At 40.6% G+C, this 18,485-nt stretch overlaps 2 protein-coding genes across 11 annotated transcripts in view; both read right to left on the bottom strand.

Annotated features, from left to right (window-relative positions):
* Positions 1–547: 547 nt before the first annotated feature.
* Positions 548–15,380, bottom strand: epn3b (epsin 3b). Of its 3 annotated transcripts, none has more exons than XM_089005371.1 (12): positions 13,556–15,380; positions 13,301–13,477; positions 9,135–9,266; positions 8,312–8,470; positions 7,554–7,637; positions 6,961–7,258; positions 6,443–6,564; positions 4,967–5,053; positions 3,834–3,957; positions 3,615–3,755; positions 2,096–2,368; positions 548–2,016 (listed from the first exon to the last, which is right to left on the bottom strand). In XM_089005371.1, the coding sequence occupies exons 2-12, from the start codon at positions 13,307–13,309 to the stop codon at positions 1,742–1,744; spliced, it is 1,704 nt and encodes a 567-aa protein (XP_088861497.1). In that variant the 5' UTR covers positions 13,310–13,477; positions 13,556–15,380; the 3' UTR covers positions 548–1,741. The 3 variants fall into 3 exon arrangements, with proteins under 3 accessions (XP_088861497.1, XP_088861499.1, XP_088861500.1); XM_089005373.1 differs by having other exon boundaries at positions 6,443–6,561; XM_089005374.1 differs by lacking the exon at positions 3,615–3,755.
* Positions 15,381–15,513: 133 nt separating this feature from the next.
* The window catches only part of mycbpap (mycbp associated protein), a 28,016-nt gene continuing 25,044 nt past the window's right edge, over positions 15,514–18,485 (bottom strand). For 7 of the 8 annotated variants that reach the window (XM_089005363.1, XM_089005364.1, XM_089005366.1 and 4 more), the window contains 6 exons: positions 17,941–18,046; positions 17,657–17,849; positions 17,334–17,521; positions 16,472–16,582; positions 16,019–16,114; positions 15,514–15,740 (listed from right to left, as the gene is read on the bottom strand). In XM_089005363.1, the coding sequence (XP_088861489.1) occupies positions 15,609–15,740; positions 16,019–16,114; positions 16,472–16,582; positions 17,334–17,521; positions 17,657–17,849; positions 17,941–18,046 (826 nt within the window). In that variant the 3' untranslated portion in view covers positions 15,514–15,608. Of the gene's footprint in view, positions 15,741–16,018; positions 16,115–16,167; positions 16,583–17,333; positions 17,522–17,656; positions 17,850–17,940; positions 18,047–18,485 lie in introns of those variants that run through there. The other variant, XM_089005365.1, reaches the window with a different exon arrangement.

Genomic DNA, 18,485 nt, shown 5'->3' with positions numbered 1-18,485 from the left:
AATAATAATAATAATAATAATAATAATAATGTAATACATTTCATGTAAAGCTCTCAAGGACACTTTATAAGGATTATAATAAATAAAATACAATCACAAATAGAATACAACAAGTAAAATACAGTTATAAATAGAAACAAGAGAACCGTCAACCGGCAACATACAGCATTGATGAAATTTATTTATAAAGATAAATTGTATTTTTATAACTCATAGACACACAACGATTCACCATTGCGTTATTTATGTAGTTTTCCTTCTAATTTCGCGATCGACAGGGGTCCCACTGATTCAGTTGTAGAGAGTTGTATTTTTCACGTTCTTTGGACTTGTTTTTGTGCTGTATCTTATTTTGAATGTACGTTTAAACATTACCATGGTGACCATAGAGCGTTAAGGGGCAGAGACGACGTTACACATGTTGTTGTTGTTGTTGTTGGCGCGATGTTACCAGGACTCTGCTAATAAAGTTGTATGAAAATACACAATGGATTCACGTTTATTATTATATTTAAATGAAAGAAGAAAAAAACAGTTTCCATGCCGGTCATATCATTTTATTTTGCAGTACTCTCAGAGATTTAGCTTCAGTTACATATAGCAGCGGGTGTGTCTTGCGGCAGACACAAATACATCAAGTCCACGTTTGATCCATTTCACATGTAAGCAGAGATATTGACACTGATTCAGGCTCATGTTGCAGTCTAGAATTACTGTGTAAATAGGAAGAGCAAAATAATAATAATAATAATAATACATTTCATTTATAAGCGCCTTTCAAAACTCTCAAGGTCACTTTAATGTCACAGTATAGTTTTTTTTCTGTGGGTGAGCAGTGGCAGCCACACGCGGCAGCGTTCACTCAACCCAGAAGAACTCAAATAGATAGAAAGCTAGCTGGCTTGCCAATAGCTAGTAAACAGATAGCCAGCTAGATAGCTAGCTAGCTAAATATCTAATAGATAGATAGCTAGGTAGCCAGACAGGTAGACAGCTAGGTAGCTAGCTAGATTTGCTATATAGCTATCTAGCTACCACATGAAGATGAGAATTTATGAACGTGATTGTAATAATAACAATAATAATAATAATAATAATACATACATTTCATTAATAAGCGCCTTTCAAAACCTTCAAGGTCACTTTAGTCACAAGATATTTTTTTTTCTACGGGTGAGCAGTGGCAGCCACATGCGCTAGCTTTCACTCAAACATACATAACATAAAGTAAAAAATGAAAATAAAAAATATGTATTTATTTATTTATCTATTTATTTATGTATTTATTTATTTTGGTCTTTTTTATTTATTTGTATATATGTATTTTTTTTACACACTTATTTATCGTGAATGCCCATCCTCTCCTAAAAAATAGGAAAAATGTTTTGGTCTTTTTTTTAATGTATTCATTTTTTCATGTGCATCCGGCTAGCTAGCCTGATAGCCAGATAGTAGATAGATAGCCATATAGCCAGCCAGCTGGCTAATAGATAGCAAATAGCTAGCTAGCATATGAGCAAAATAATAATAATAATAATAATAATAATAATAATAATAATACTAATAATAATAATAATAATAATAAATTTCATTTATAAGCGCCTTTCAAAACTCTCAAAGTCACTTTACAGTAACACGATCAGTTTTTCTGTGGGTGAGCAGCGGCAGCCAAAATTGATAACAACGACAGTTAGCGCTTTGTTACAGCTACAGCTGTTGTTAAAGCACTATATAAGAAGTCTCAGAGGAATGGATTGTGGTTGTATGTCTGTGCTTGGGGACAGATAGGGAGCAGAGGCTGGGGGAGGTTTGAGGGAAGTTCCATAAGTCTGGTGGGAGACTGGGCGTGCGAGGAAGGAAGGCCTACCCCCCTGTGATGGAGAGAGAGTGGAAGTGACGGACTGTAGCAGAGCATGTGCGCAGGAAGTGGAGATGTGGAAGACGGACGCATTTGATTGAGGGTAAGGCGAGGCTGGTCACAGTGGAAGGGGTTGGTGGAAGATGGCGCGCTCAGACCTGTGGAGAGGGTTGTTGGTTAGAAACCGAAACGTTGAATTGTGAACGCTATCCTCATAAGTTATCTCAAAGCAGTTACCCGAGAGGAATGGATTGTTATGCGTCTTGTTCGGAGGTATCAGTGCATCCAAATTGACCAACGAAGCCCCCGTTGGTCCAAGGAAGGTCTCGGGGGTCTTACATACACGTGACGTACTGCTGATAGGAGGTGCGAGTCGTGACAGATCAAACATCTCTGGACTGTCGGCGTCCCGTCCGTTGAACTGGGGTTTGACCAGAGTTTCATTCTTGATGGGATCGGTCCTCGGAGTAGGTCCAGAGAACATATCCGCGGACCCACGTAGGTCAGAATCTGCAGACGATTGTCATTGTTGAAAAGCAATATGAAATAAAAGTCGACCATTGCTTACGATCCTTAAAGGACAAGCGACATCTCCGGACAAGTTGTGTCCATAATTTGTAAAATGGCTTCAAATGACTTCTACTGAGCGTATTTTAGAAAGATTCCATTGCATATAGCTCTATTTGACGTTTTAAGACTCGCGCTGAATATTCAGGAAGTCTTGTTTTGAGTTGGTGATGAGTCCGTACGTTACGTCACTGAAGGAACGCCCCTGACCGAAAAAAGGACACATTGGAGCAGTAGTTCCATTACGTCAATGCATTTTTCTGTACTTTGTTTGGTCTGAAAACTTTGTGTTGTACCAAAAAGAGGCAGAAGAGGGCGACAAAGCTCTGTGTAAGGAATTAATCAGCCTGTGGAAACGGGCTGATTAATTCCTTACACGGAGCTTTGTCGCCATTTTCTGCCTCTTTTTGGAGCTACATTTCCCGCCCCCAAATACCTCAAAATGGCACGGAATAAATTCATTAATCGATTGCAAACATGTATGCTTTCCTCTTCAGAACTATTTGAATCATATTCATAACTGGATGAGTAACAAGAAAGCATCTTCTCCGAATCTGAAGCCATTGTTTTGATTCTCCAGCAAGGCAAGACGTCTTGGCGTGACGTCACGAACAAGGGGGCGGGACCTTCTGAAACTGGCCACTTGGACACTTGAAGTCATTTTTATTGGTGTTTTGCATTTGACTAAAAATATCAGCCTGCGTGTTTTGGGTATTTTAGTTGCTATAAAACGATTTTATGATGTCAGTTAGGAAACATTTCTGTTGAAAATGGGCAGATTTGTCTGTTGGGAATTTGTGTCAACTAGTATCAAATAGTAGCAACACACAACGATTCACCATTGCGTTATTTGTTTTTTTGCTTCTAATTTCGCCATCAACACGGATCAACATGAAGTTTTCAGACCAAACAAAGTACCCAAAATGCATTGTGTGTCGCTTTCTCGGTCAGGGGCGTTCCTTCAGTGACGTCACGCCAGGCATCGTCATCAACTCGAAAACAAGACTTCCTGAATATTCAGCGCGAGTCTTAATAGGTAAAATATAGCTATATGCGGTGGAATCTTTGTAAAATACGCTCAGTAGAAGTCATTTAAAGTGATTCTACAAATTATGGACACAACTTGTCCGGAGACGTCGGTTGTCTTTAAAGGGGGTTAAGAAAATAAACAAGTGATTCTGGAAGATACCGGGCCCAGAGGTCCCATCCCACGTTGGAGCAACTGCAGGGCTGCCGGCGGGTACCGCTTCCCACAGCTCGCTATGCGAGTTGGGATATGCGGCCCACGGATTCGCAGCATCCGTGGGTGGCTCTGGGGGGGCTATGTTGGCTGTATAGGTGGATGAAATACATTTTGGAAACAACACATACAATATGTACGTGTGAAAACTCACACACAGACACTCACCTACAGAATCCCAAGGATCAGAAGTTATGTTACAGGAAGGCCCGGCAGAGTCCCAGGGGTCACTAGGTGGTGGTGGCTTCTCAGAGGATGCACCAAGGAAGTCCACTAGGTCCAGCGTGGTCGACTATTAGAGCAGCAATCACATACAGTGATACCTCGGTTTACGAACCCCTTGGCTTACAAACATTTCGGTTTACGAACGTTACATTTATGAACATTTTACCTTGGCATACAAACTATTTTTCGGGATACACACGGCGCTGCCACAATGAGTGCTGTGTCATTCGAGCCCGTTCTCGTAACAAGAAAATGGCAGCCGGCTTGTTTTGGTCCTCTATTCCCCGCCCCCTGGCCAATGGAGTGGCCGGTTCATCAGCATGAAACACTCGATGAGGAACGTAGCCTTCTTCTTTCACCATCTTGATCCCTTGGAGGTGCTTTCTCTGCGATAATTTTACCCTGTTCCTCATCAATTGTGTTCTGTTTAGCTGGGTTGATAGCTTTTTGCATCAAGTGTACAGAAGGCTTGTGCGGGTTATTTGTGGAGCCTGATTGATGGGAATTTTAACCTTGCAGTCTACACTCTGCCTTTGAACTATGAAGTTGAAACAAGTCCAAATTTCACTGTTTTCTATCCACTCTCTCTCTGTCGTCTGCCTGTCTCTTTAATGTTTAAACCACCTCCGCTCGCTGCTGCGTTCTTGACCAATCACATGGCTTTAACCAAAGACTGGGGGCGGGGAATACGGGACAAAACAGTCGGCCGCCATTTTCTTGTTAGAACGGGCTCGTTCGCGAACGACACATTACTCATTGTGGCGCTCCATGTGTATCCCAAAAAATAGTTCGTATGCCAAGGTAAAATTTTCATAAATTTAACATTCGTAAACCGAAAAGTTCGTAAACCAAGGTATCACTGTATTTTGTTATTTTTTGTTCTTTTGACTTCAAGTTGGCGCCGCGAGAGTGCCTGCCTTTCCAGCAGCTACTGTATTTTGTTTTTCTACTTCTTCCTTTCCTTTCCTCTTCCTTCCATAACGTTGCTGCTGTGAAATGTACATTTCTCCACTGCGAGACTAATAAAGGCTAATCCAATCCAATCCAATCCAATCCAAAAATGTTTTCATACTCACTTCCTGCGTTCCTGACTGGCTGGCTCTCTTGCTCTCATCCAGGACCTTCCGCAGGACAGACTCGTCTCCTTGGCGACAGTGCTGCTCCTGCAGGGGCGCCATCATTGATGTGATCAATGAGCACTTGATCTTTGAGAAAGATGCATGGATTTGACCGAGTGAACTGAATCAATCTGAATCGGAATCAAGCAATCACTTTTTTTCATACATATGCTGTAATACATTCGTGTAGGCATGATGTTGCACTGGTGCATTTCATTCAATGAGATACTCTTAGATATGAGACAGAATCGAAGTGATCATATTTAAGAGTCCCATGCTTAGCTGGCCAACCCGAACAATAGGCCCACAGTGAAGGCGCAGATGGCCTGCGGTCAATCTGAATTAAACTGACACAGCCTGTTAATAATAATAATACATTTTATTTCAAGCGCCTTTCAAAACACCCAAGGACACTTTACAACCTATTATTCTTGACTTCAGATTTGAAAACAAGTTATTCATTAATTTGCTGTGTGCTCTAATGACTTATTGTGGTTGACATCCAAAAATATGAAATTTTGGCTCAGATTTTAGCAATCATCATGGAAATTAACAAGTTTGATTTGCTTTCGCGGGCCGAAAAAAAATGATGTGGCGGGCCGGATTTGGCCCGCAGGCCTTTACTTTGACACCTGTGATCTAGGAGATCTGGCCTTGGACAGAATTTAGGACTTGGGAAACTCCTTTGTCACAGAAGTAATTTAGGACTTGAAACTCCCGCACAGGAAGAGCTCATTAGCATTAGCGGTTCGTGGAAAAGACAAACCAATTAAAAGATCTATGTTTTATTGCTTACAGCTGATGTATTATTATTTATTAGCTGGCTAGCTAGCTATATGCTGGCTGGCAAGCTATATTTCTAGCTAGCTATTAGCTATCTATTAGCTAGATAGCTAGCTTTCTATCTATTTGAGTAACTTCCGGGGTGAGTGAACGCTGGCGCTTGTGGCTGCCGCTGCTCACCTACAGAAAAACTTATCTTGTGACTGTAGTGACCTTGAGTTTTTTGAAAAGCGCTTAGAAATTAAATTCATTATTATTATTATTATTATTATTATTATTATTATTTTGTTTCACACATAAGGTAATTGCGCTTGCTAGCAAAACTGTTCATTGGTTTTATTAGCTATCGAGCTGGCTGGCTATCTAGCTGGCTATCTATTAGCTATATAGCTATTTCGCTGGCTGGCTTTCTAGCTAGCTATCTGTTAGCTATCTGGCTGGCTAGCTATCTATTGACAATCTAGCTGGCTGGTTATCTAGCTAGCTATCTATTAACTATCTATTATATAGCTAGCTCGCGTTCTATCTATTTGGGTTACTTCCGTGTTGAGTGAACGCTGGCTCATGTGGATTATTATTATTATTATTATTATTATTATTATTATTATTATTATGCATGCAATCAATGGAGTTGGTGAACTGCTCTTTTACCTTCTGATTCTCCTCTCTGCTCATGGCTAAAGCTAGCTGAAGTTGGAGTTCCTCTTCCCCAGTTGTTTGAGGTCGAGCCTGTTCCAGTCCCGAAGTACCCCACGGAGATGAAGACGAGGCTGCTGAGGGGCAATGAGGACGGAATGGCCATGTGTTTGGATGTGCGCATACCTACGTGTATTTAGTGAAAATAGCCGAAGCTCAAGGACAACAAATGCAGTGTGATGCTTCCTGAATTCAGTCAAGATCCCAATGCAAATTTAAAGGACAACCGACACTTCAGGACAAGTTGCGTCCATAATTTGTAAAATGACCTCAAATGACTTCTACTGAGCGTATTTTACAAAGATTCCACCGCATGTAGCTATATTTTACATTTTAAGACTCGCTCTGAATATTCAGAAAGTCTTGTTTTTGAGTTGGTGACGTGACGTCACGAAAGGACCACCCCCTGACCGAAAAAAAAAGACACAAGGAAATGGTGTCGGTTGTCCTTTAAGAATCAACGCAACACTCACAGTTAAAGGATGATGGAGAACCTCGAGAACGGCTTAACTCTTCCCCGTAGAGTACAGCCATACTGGGCTGGCTGGTTCGCCTGCCTGGATGATAGGATGGAGGTATTCCCCCATACATGGCGCCTCCACCGGTACCGGCTCCCCCTGCCATTCGCTCTTTCGTCTTCAGAGCTTGAGTTCTCTCTTGACGAAGACGGTCTTCATCCCGTAGAAGGCCCACCAGTTGCCGTGCTTTTTCTCGGACATTGGCCCCTTGGTCTCTGCCATCCCGGTCCACATATTGAAAATCACGAAGCGTCTAAACCAAGACATAAATAAACATTACTGTGGATTATTTGGGTAAAATTCCGGACAGTGTTTCAAATTATAATATGTGCCTTTTTTTATTTCTGTTCTAAATACATTTTAGGTCATTTTGCTTTTTTTTTGTTTTTGGGCCTTATATGTAGCTATCTATTAGCGACTGTGACTGTAAAGTGACCTTGAGAGTTTTGAAATGCGCTTATGAAATGAAATGTATTATTGTATTGTATTGTATTGTATTGTATTGTACACAATATTGCTGAACTGTTTCTGTGGCGGCTTTGATGAACCTGAATAGTGAAGGCATTCCCTCGACACTGTTGAGCCACTCTCTCCGATCCAGTCTTCAGCAGATAGTCCAAAAGAGTCAGGGACTGAAATTAGAATACACACTACTCAATATTACACATTTGCTACAGAAGCGAATCAGAAAATAATGTCTTTTTATAAACCAGATCTGATATAACAACAAAATCAAAAGTTATGCTATTACATAAATACAAATACATTGGCTTACGAACTTAATTCCCAGAAAGTGGCTGTAAAGTGAAAAATGTGCATTCCAAACATTAAGTTCCCATAGAAAACCATTAAAATGAGAATAATCCGTTCCCAGGTCCCCGTAAAACATAATTTTCCAACTAAATAAGCCTCAAAACTACACATAATATACCTTATTTTATGTATAATAAATGTGTGATGGTATTGTAATTAAAGAAATAAACTGTACAGTATAATAAAGTCGTTTTATTACCCTTTGTGATGGTTATTGATGGCTTGATGGAATGGATAGGTTTTTGCATAGTGTCTCAAGGAGCTCTGGGTTGTACATCTTAGTAGTTGTGATATTGCAACAGAGTGTCTTTGTGTCATATTATTTGTATTATTATTATTTTTTAACTTAATGTTACTTCCGAGTTGAGTGAACGCTGGCGCGTGTGGCTGCCACTGCTCACCCGCAGAAAAAAAATATACTGTGACTGTAAAATGTCCTTGAGAGTTTTGAAAGGCGCTTATAAATGAAATGTATTATGTTATTATGATTTACCTTGTAGACATGCCTCCAGTTCTTGCCGCTGTCATTGATGCGCTTCCACACCATGCCCATGACTTCGGCAAAAGCCACCACGTTGAAGGTCAGATCAGCGATTTCTGACATGAGAGATGATGATGGACCCCATGGATCATTTGAGGTTGCCTCGCGAACCTACCAACCAGCAGGGGATGAACAATGACTTGCGTTTTTTTTTGTTTTTTAATTGATCCTCATCATCTATCTCTGTGTATACAAAGTCCTCCATTTTCAGAGGTTTGATTCGTATGTTTGCTTTGGCCACGCTTTTACGTCGGATGCCCTTCCTGACACAACCCTCCGTATTTATCCGGGCTTGGGACTGGCACAAGAAGACTAATGTCCCCTTGTGGCAACAGAACAAGCAACTCGCTAAGTAAAAGGCTCCCAAACACAAAATGGTCATGACTGACTAAACTGTTTTTAAGAGTAATTGGCATTTTATTATTCAAAGACCAAAACAAAGATGGCTGCCAAATACGGCACTACTCTATTTTGTAGATTTTTCTACCAAAACAAAAGTAATGTAAGCCTAAAACCTTTTTGACTTTTGTGTTAACTAAAACACTGAAATATTGATGACTGACTAAAATGTTTTTTAAGAATAACGAACATTTTATCATCCAAAGACCAAAACAAAGATGGCTGCTAAATACGACACTGCTCTATTTGGTAGACTTTCTACCAAAACAAAAGTAATGTAAGCCTAAAACCTTTTAGACTTTTGTGTTAACTAAAACTATGAAATATTTATGACTGACTAAAATGTTTACAGCCATATACAAAGAGCACACAGTACCTTAATCTCTGCTTCGGAATAGTTGTGCACTATGTTCTTCACCTGCCTCCTTAGGGCTGAGCTTGTCATATTGACAGGTGATGGAGGAGTCAGAGTGATAGTAAGTGAAGAGCAAGCCTTCAAAAGGTGAAGCTGAAAAAAAAGAACACAGACTGAAGGTTTAAAGGACAACCGACACCTCCGGACAAGTTGCGTCCATAATTTGTAAAATCACTTCAAATAACTTCTACAGAGTGTATTTTACAAAGATTCCACCGCATATAGCTATATTTTACGTTTTAAGACTAACACTGTATATTCAGGAAGTCTGGTTTTCGAGTTGGTGACGAGTCCGTACGTGACGTCACTGAAGGATCAAAACATAGTTCGGATAATACTCACTCAGATAATAAATAAAACGGAAATTGTGTAAATTATTTATTCTTTCTGCGCGGACCGGTACTAAATGACCCACGGACCGGCCCGGGGGTTGGGGAGCTCTGACTAAGTGCATCGTCATCAAGTCGAAAACAAGACTTCCTGAATATTCAGCGCGAGTCTTAAAACGTAAAATATAGCTATATGCGATGGAATCTTCTGAAAATGCGCTCAATAGAACTCATTTGAAGTGATTTTCCAAATTACGGACGCATCTAATCCGGTGGTGTCGGTTGTCCTTTAAAGTCAGCTCTTTGATTTGTTAACGCGTATGGCAATTGATTAAGTTATTCCCAATTCAAATAATTATTGTTGGTAGTAAGAACGAGTGGCTCACATTTTTAGTGCGCACTCTGGAGGAAGTAGGTCAGAAGCACTGGCAATCAGGTGTCTGATGAAGCTTCTTCATAGCTTAGCTTATTGAGGTCAGTGAACACAACATCATTTTCAATTAAAATGGTTCAAAGCGTACACAAGGGACCTAATCGTGGTGGGGGTGAGGGGGGGCTCCTGTACAGAAGATGTGAATGTTCCAGTTGGTAATTTAACTCAATCACTGATAATTTTAACACACGGTGCCATTTTAAGTTAGTTATCTAGCTATCTATCTATTAGCTATCTATCCAGGCTAATGGCAGGCTATCTGTTAGTTATCTAGCGGGCTGGCTGGCTATCTATTAGCTATCTATCCATCTGGCTGGCTATCTATTAGCTATCTATCCATCTGGCTGGCTATCTATTGGATGTCTATTGGCTAGCTAGTTGACTGGCTATCTATTATCTAGCTAGCTGGCTATCTGTTAGCTATCTATCAAGCTGGAAAGCTATCTATTAGCTGGCTAGCTGGCTGGCTGTCTATTAGCTATCTAGTATCTAGCTATCTGTTAACTAGCTGGCTAGCGGCCTGGCTATCTGTTAGTTATATAGTAGCTAGCTAGCTAGTTTTTTATCTATTTGAGTTATTTGAGGGTTGAGTGAACGATGGTGTGTGTGGCTGCCGGTGCTCATCCACAGAAAAACTGAGAATAATAATATTACAATATATATATTACATAATATATAATATTATTATATACATATAGACATTTTTCAGGCATTCCAGAAGATTGGACCAAGTAACCAATGACAGTCGTCGTCAGTGCTCCGAAGACCATGAGCGATAAGATGGAGCAGTGTTTGGGTTTTGCAGGAGTTGGAATACAAACTGGGTTAGATTAGAATGCCTTGCTCAAGGACACCTTAAAGGACAACCGACGCCTCCGGACAAGTTGTGTCCATAATTTGTATAATGGCTTCAAATGACTTATACTGAGCATATTTTACAAAGATTCCATGGCATATAGCTATATTTTACATTTTAAGACTCGCGCTGATTTTCAGGAAGTCTTGTTTTCGAGTTGATGACAATTCCTGACGTGACGTCACGGAGGGAACGCCCCTGACCGAGAAAGCGACACAGAATGCATTTCAAGTACTTTTTTTGGTCTGAAAACTTCGTGTTGATGGCGAAATTAGAAGGAAAGCACATAAATATTGTGATGGTGAATCATTGTGTGACTACTATTTGATACTAGTTGACACAAATTCCCAGCAGTCAAATCAGCCCATTTCCAACGGAGCTTGGGCGCCATTTTGTGCATTTTCTGGGACGCTATATTTGAGACTGCTCGAATTGATACGGGAGGACTTCATTAATCGATTGCAAACATGTATGCTTTCCTCTTCAGAACTATTTAAATCATATTCATAACTGGATGAGTGACAAAAAAGAATCTTCTCCAAATCAGAAGCCATTGTTTTGAATCTAGAGCAAAGCAAGATGTCCTGGTGTGGTGTTTTTCTGATGTCAGTTAGGAAACAAAAAAATGGTGTCGTTGTCCTTTAAATGGGAAAAACCGTCTACTTTGGTACTGGTTTATTACTCTGTGTTCCCCAAAGCACTGAATTTGAAATGTTGGGAAGACAGCCCAACATAAAAAAAAAACTTCATTTAACAACGCCATCAACGACTACTACACAACACAGCAGATTTCATCCATTCATCCAGACTTATCCTGTTCCTACTGGGAGCTAACGCTAGTTGACTTTAGTTGAAAGGTACACGACGTGCTAGACTTGTCAGTAAGTAGTCCCAGGTCACATTAGACAGACAACTGTTCAGTCACATTCATTCAGTGGGAATTGAACTTACGCTGCTTTGTAAGAGTCAGGCAAGTAAATCACTACACTATCAAGTGACACAAATATCCATCGGCTTGTAATGTTGCTTCTAATTTCAGCCTGCATTGCATCATAGAGTGTGTGATGATCATGATGTTTATCATTGGCTTTCTCATAAGGTGAACTAATTGTTATAGCTATCGGTATGATGCAGTTTATTTTGACATCACTCCATTTGACAGCTTGCCAGTCAATTCCAAAGGGGCACAAACCATTCACACTCACATAATTGAAACAAAGGGTTGAAGATGTAATGTTAAAGGACAACCGACACCATTTTTTTTTTGGTTTCCTAACTGACATCAGAAAAACGTTTTATAGCATCTAAAATACCCAAAACACGCAGTAGGATATTTTTAGTCAAATGAAAAACACCAATAAAAATGACTTAAAGTGTCCCAAAACTGCCACAAAATGAGCTTGGAACTGGGCAGATTTAGAAAGTCCCGCCCCCTCGTGCGTGACGTCACGCCAGGATACTTCTTCACAAACTGCCTTGCTCCAGAATCAAAACAATGGCTTCAGAGAGTTCAGATTCGGAAAAAGATGCTTTCTTGTGACTCATCCAGTTATGAATATGATTCAAATAGTTCTGAAGAGGAAAGCATAAATGTTTGACATCGATTCAAGAAGTCCTTCCGTATCAATTCCAGCCATCTGGACTCCAATGTAGCGCCCAGAAAATGCACAAGATGGCGCACAAGCTCTGTTGGAAATGGGCTGATTTGTCCGCTGGGAATTTGTGTCAACTAGTATCAAATAGTAGTCTTGGTGCAACACACAACGATTCACCATCGTGTTATTTATGTAGTTTTCCTTCTAATTTCGCCATCAACATGGTGTTTTCAGACGAAAAAAAAGTACCCAAAATGCATTGTGTGTTGCTTTCTCGGTCAGGGGCGTTCCCTCCGTGACGTCACTTAGGGCATCGTCATCAACTTGAAAACAAGACTTCAATATTCAGCGCCTGTCTTAAAACGTAAAATATAGCTATACGCGGTGGAATCTTTGTCAAATGCGCTCAGTAGAAGTCATTTGAAGCCATTTTACAAATTATGGACGGTGTCAGTTGTCCTTTAAATGACACCCTGATCATGCCCCAAAACTTGCGCAAACAACATGAAACAGGAGCGAAAAAAACAGGCAGTGAAAAAAAAATAACAATAATTGGTAACTCATCCTTTGACCTTTAAGTGTGACCGTCCAAACCTCGTTGCCACGGCCCAGTTGGTGTGATGCAGTGAGTCCAGGAACTGATGTAGTGTGTTCTGGTCACATGCCTACACGTCACTACGTTACACGGCAGCGGGAACGCTTGTGGAAAGCAGTCTCTTATACTGCGTGTTTCAGGTATCACGGCAGGTCGTCCATCGTGCTCTTCATCGTGTTCCCAACGCCCGCCCAACCACCCCCAAAAGGAACGGTCACATCCCACTCGCTCCCCCACGCAACGTATACGTGTCTGGATTCAAGATACAGAATTGGAAACTAATCGAGCAGATAAAAAAATAGAATCTCGTTTCGTTTACCTTTCCCATCGCTCATTCTTCCCTCGCCGCACTGCCTTCACCCAACCTTGCAGGTCCAAGATGATGATGATGTCCTCCCTGCCGCGTGACCACAGTCAACCGTCCACGCAGCGATGATATCACGCAGACTCAGTTCAGAGATCCCAAAAGGACGTTCGCAGTGTACTAGTCCACGTTCTGGTGCGATAAAAAGTGGTCACATTGGCATAAAAGACGTGTTGTAGCTAACCTGCTAAATCTTCAGATCTCACTCACCGGTACTAGTGATGTGTCGTTCGCGAACGAGGCGGTTCTCTGAAGTGAACGATGAGAGCCGGCTCTTAAGGAGCCGGAAATGGGAGCCGACTTTTTTTCCCCCTCTATTCCCCGCCCCCAGTCTTCGGTTAAAGCCGCACGTGATTGGTGGAGATCCGTGGTCCAGGGAGGGAGGGGAGAATTAGACACATGCAGCAGTGAGAAGGGGGAGGGGTTAGAAAAACAGTTCAATGAAAGACATAAAGTGATACCTTGGTTTACGAACTTTTCGGTTTACGAACATTACATTTACGAAAATTTTACTTCGGCATACAAACTTTACCTTACATACTTTTTTTTGTACACGGAGCTGCCTCAATGAGTGACGTGTCGTTCGCAAACAAAACAAAACCACTTTATTACACAGTAGTTTATTTCTTTAATTATAATACCATAGCACATTTATTATACATAAAATAAAGTATATTTTGTGTAGTTTTAAGGCTTAGAAAATAGAAAGTAGAAAATTATGTTTTATGGGGACCGAGGAACGGATTATTTTCATTTTAATGGTTCCCTATGGGAAATTATTTTTTGGGATACACACTTTTTATATGAGTAGTTGTTTTTCACATAATTTTACATGATTTTTGGTAGTCAATTAATTTAAGCAACAAAAAAACTTCGGAAACATTTGGGAGCCATAAGAGCCGGATCTTTTTAGTAAGCCGATCCAAAAGAACCGGCTCTCTGAAAGAAGCCGGAATTCCCATCACTAACCGGCACGCACCGTGAACACACGCGTGGAGGAGTAAGGGGTGTGAGAAGGGGGCGTTTATTTTGTGCAGCGTCAGCGGTGCACCCACAATCGTGACTGTTGCTTGGATCAATGAGTTGACATTTTTCTATAATAATTCAGCACACATTTTCGAATACAGTACCATATTAAATTGCATTTAAATAGCTTTAAAATGATGTGTAGATTATTGTTCTATGATAAATAATAAGGACATAATGGAATGTTTAATTTTCGAAATATGAGGGGGATTTTCTGCCTGTAATTACAGTTAAAAAATGAAAATCTGGGACAGAGTTCTTTATTACAGTTTAAACTATCATAACTTTCTTAATTTTTGGCAGATCTTAACGAGTAAGGTACCATTGGAAAGCTTTTGAAATTCTAAACAAGAACAGAAAAAAACAATTATTTTCAAAATATAAATTAGCAAATTTAAACGATCGAATGCAGGCAGATTTTCGTCAGAAATAAAAAATGGCTGTCACTGAATACTAGGAAAGAAAATTGCCAGCTCTAGAAATATATATGCTAATGCTTCTTTTTGCTTGGAAATTGGCAGTTATGGAGAAAAATATATATTCTACCACTTCTATGAGTTATAAAAATACAACTTACTCACCTTTATAAATTGTAGTGTTAGCAAAAAGAGCGTAAACTTCAATCCATTTTTTATATACAAATAATATGACAACACAAAGAAACGGAGTCATTCATTCTTCAGCACTTTCCGTACCCTCTTTGTGACATGAAGCAGTTCTAGATGAAAGAGAGGTTGGTTTGAGTCTTGGGACTGGTCTAGCATTTCCTGGACGCGTCTTGATGACACTAAAATTGTTCTAAAAACGTGACGGAACTGGAAAAAAAAAAAAGAAACAATTTCTAGCTAGCATCTTCGAAGACACTAGCTGTCACCATCCGCTAAAAATGCTAATTTGGGACAGCGATGAATCAAGGTTGACTAGTTTACACATTTATCTGTAACATTTGAAAGATTCAGCTAGCATTTCCTTGATGACACCAGAATTGTTTTGGCAACATTACAGAACTGGAAAAAAAATGAAACAATTCCTGGTTAGCGTGTTAAAAGACACTAGCGGTCACCATCTGCAAAAAAAATAAAGTGCGCTCGGTTCACTGGATAGAAACAATGGCGGTGGAATATAGCTCACTGTAGCATACCTACAGGATGGGAAAGCTTTATTCATACACTTCTGTGTACAATCTCTTATGACATTCTCCTTTCGTGATCCCACGCATATTCAATCATTCATTCATTCATTCTACTGTACTGTCTTGCGTGTCGTTTAAAGTGTGAGTTGAATCTTGTTTGTTTGGATCTTGCTCATCATCATTGAATTTTTCCATTGATGCACGGTGACTGTCCATTTCATCATCCGCAGCAATATCCTGTCCAGGGAAAAAAAATGGATATTCAGGATGACGGAATACAGAACTGTTTTAAATTGGATAGATCCTAAGTGACTTTTTTTTAATCACAAGTTATTGATATGAAACCACTATTTACAGCGGGTGATCGGTCTGGATGTGTTAACGTAGCCTGAAATTCCAAGTCAAAATATCAATTGAAATACAGCAATAAGGTGCTTGGTATGACCCAACGCGTGCTACTAAATGGACATCGTAAAAATATGTTGCTGCATCACATCATCACATCATGTTTTTACCTGTTTGGATGCGTTTGAGATGTCCCAGATGTGTTCTGGATTCATTTCTTGCAAAAGCTTATTTAGGTCCTCTTCTGACCGATCAAGATATTGCAACTAAATACAAAGAAGATTTAAACACACACATTGACATTTTTTTCCCATAGAGTAAACAGGGTTTGGTGCCACGACCGGCTCGATTGCCCCATTTGCACTGTTGTACACATGGAATCAATGCCAAAAGACACTTTATGCTTCCCCGTGTCTGTGAGGAAATAGGTTTATGGTTTTAAGACTCCTGGCTATTGTCCTATATTCCCCTTATCAACCTCTCAATTGACCCAGTTTGGTAATATGACAACACAACTCTTTTTAGAGTGTAGGAAGGGGGAGTAGTGAGTACTTCAAGACAATCAGATATAACCTAATAAATTAGATAATGAGGGGAAAATATGAAAGTGTTGTTTGTATGACCATGTATGGCTCCGCAGGAGAGTTGGATCTTTCTGGAGTGTGAATTCCTCGCAGGACTTCATACACAATCATCCGGCAGACTTCCAGTCTAGCTGTCTCTTCCAGCTTTGTCTGAAAACACACCAGAACAGTTGTGTAAACGACAACAGTAAAGTACATTGTTATTATCCCCCCCCCCCCTTTAAGACACCAGTGATTGGTGAAAGTAAGAAATCAGTAGGACAGTCTCAAAGTCAGAAAACTGTGTCAATTTCTCCCTCCAAAAATGACTTTGTGTCCCAAAATTGCCACAAAATGAGCTTAGAACTGGGCAGATTCAGAAAGCCCCGCCCCCTTGTTCGTGACATCACTATTGGTCACACACTGCCTTGCTCCAGAATCAAAACAATGGCTTCAGAGAGTTCAGATTCGGGAGAAGATGCTTACTTGTTACTCATCCAGTTATGAATATGATTCAAATAGTTCTGAAGAGGAAAGCATACATGTTTGCAATCCATTAAAGAAGTCCTTCCGTATCATTTTGAGGCGTCTGGACACCAATGTAGCGTCCCAGAAAAAGCATAAGATGGCGCCCAAGCTCCGTTGGAAATGGACTGATTTGTCTGCTGGGAATTTGTGTCAACTAGTATCAAATAGTAGTCTTGGTGCAACACACAACCATTCACCATCGTGTTATTTATGTAGTTTTCCTTCTAATTTCGCCATCAAAACGGTGTTTTCAGACGAAAAAAAAAGTACCCAAAATGCATTGTGTGTCCCTTTCTTCACTTGTCTGCTGGGAATTTGTGTCAACTCGTATCTCAAGGTGTCACTCCAGCTCTGTATAACGATGTCAGGGGTTTTTCCTAAAAGTCTATCATACCTGTAGGAATTGCCTCTGTCTCGCTGTCCTGTCCAGAAACTGTGAAACCCCCTTCAACGTGACCTGAATCGAGGCTCCTTGGAGCAACAAAGGGTGAGTGTTGAACTGCCACCGCTCAGTTAAGATGCCCGGCCTCGCCGACTTAAATATAAACTCCAGTTGCTGCGTCTCTCCTGGATTGATGATTCCTGAATGGAGGCAGAAAATGAAGTATTTTGAGTTATCTTCAAAGAGTCTTAGTGCTGTCAGACATAAAGTTTCTATCTATCTATCAAGGTAATGCTAATGTTGGTAGCGGTAGTTGTTGTTGTAGTTGTGTGTACCTGAGGAGCTATTGAAGTAGAAATGTGGACAGCTTGATTGCGACTGAAGGTTTGCGAAGTTCTGCTGCAGGGGCAGCTGCTGCCAGCTAAATAGGAGTGCTGTGTTGCCCACATTTGATATCTCCAAGACAGACGAAACTAGTTGTCCAACATAAGCCTCAAAAATGAGCGTTGTGCTGATTCCTATCGTTCCCTGGTCAACACAACCAGTATTTGAAAAAAGCAAGGGGGCGGGGGGGCAATTGACCACTATTTCACATTCCTGAAACGAAGCCATTGCGTACTTGCTGATGACAAGAGTTTCCAGTCCAGCGAGCAAGTTGACCAGCGAACCACATGGCAGGAATGGGGAGAGTATTTGATTGACTGTCGTGACGTGCCAGCATGTCACTGGGAAGAAAATAAAACAGAAAATACATACAATGTTTGATTTCGCTTTTGAAGATAGTGGCCATTACGTCTGTGTAAGCATTCAGTCGTAAAAAAAAATATTAGTGAAAAAAGATGGTTTGAAAGGGGAGTAAAAGAAGCCGTCTTCATAAAACAGCAAAATCCTGCACTAAATCGCCACGGCGGGGTGAGGTTCAATTTGGATCGTTGGTACAACAGACTTCTTAGGCAACATAGGCTTAGTTATGCTGATGAGGTGATACCAGAGCAAATGGGGCAATCAGGCCAGTCGTAGATCCCATACTCAGGCAGGACAATAGCAGTAATCAGTCAGGACAATAGAAATAATCAGTGTAGCCGCAGGGAGTAGTCCTCTGCTCCCCCCAACCTGAGAGCAGGTACCAATCATAGCAGAGTCTGGCACCGCCACGTCTTGACA

Source organism: Hippocampus bargibanti, linkage group LG10 (assembly GCF_051943395.1).
Source record: "Hippocampus bargibanti isolate YZ-2025 linkage group LG10, ASM5194339v1, whole genome shotgun sequence".
NCBI lineage: Eukaryota > Metazoa > Chordata > Actinopteri > Syngnathiformes > Syngnathidae > Hippocampus > Hippocampus bargibanti.
Note: the sequence above shows the minus strand (reverse complement) of the source record. Positions and strands in the feature narration are given on the sequence as shown.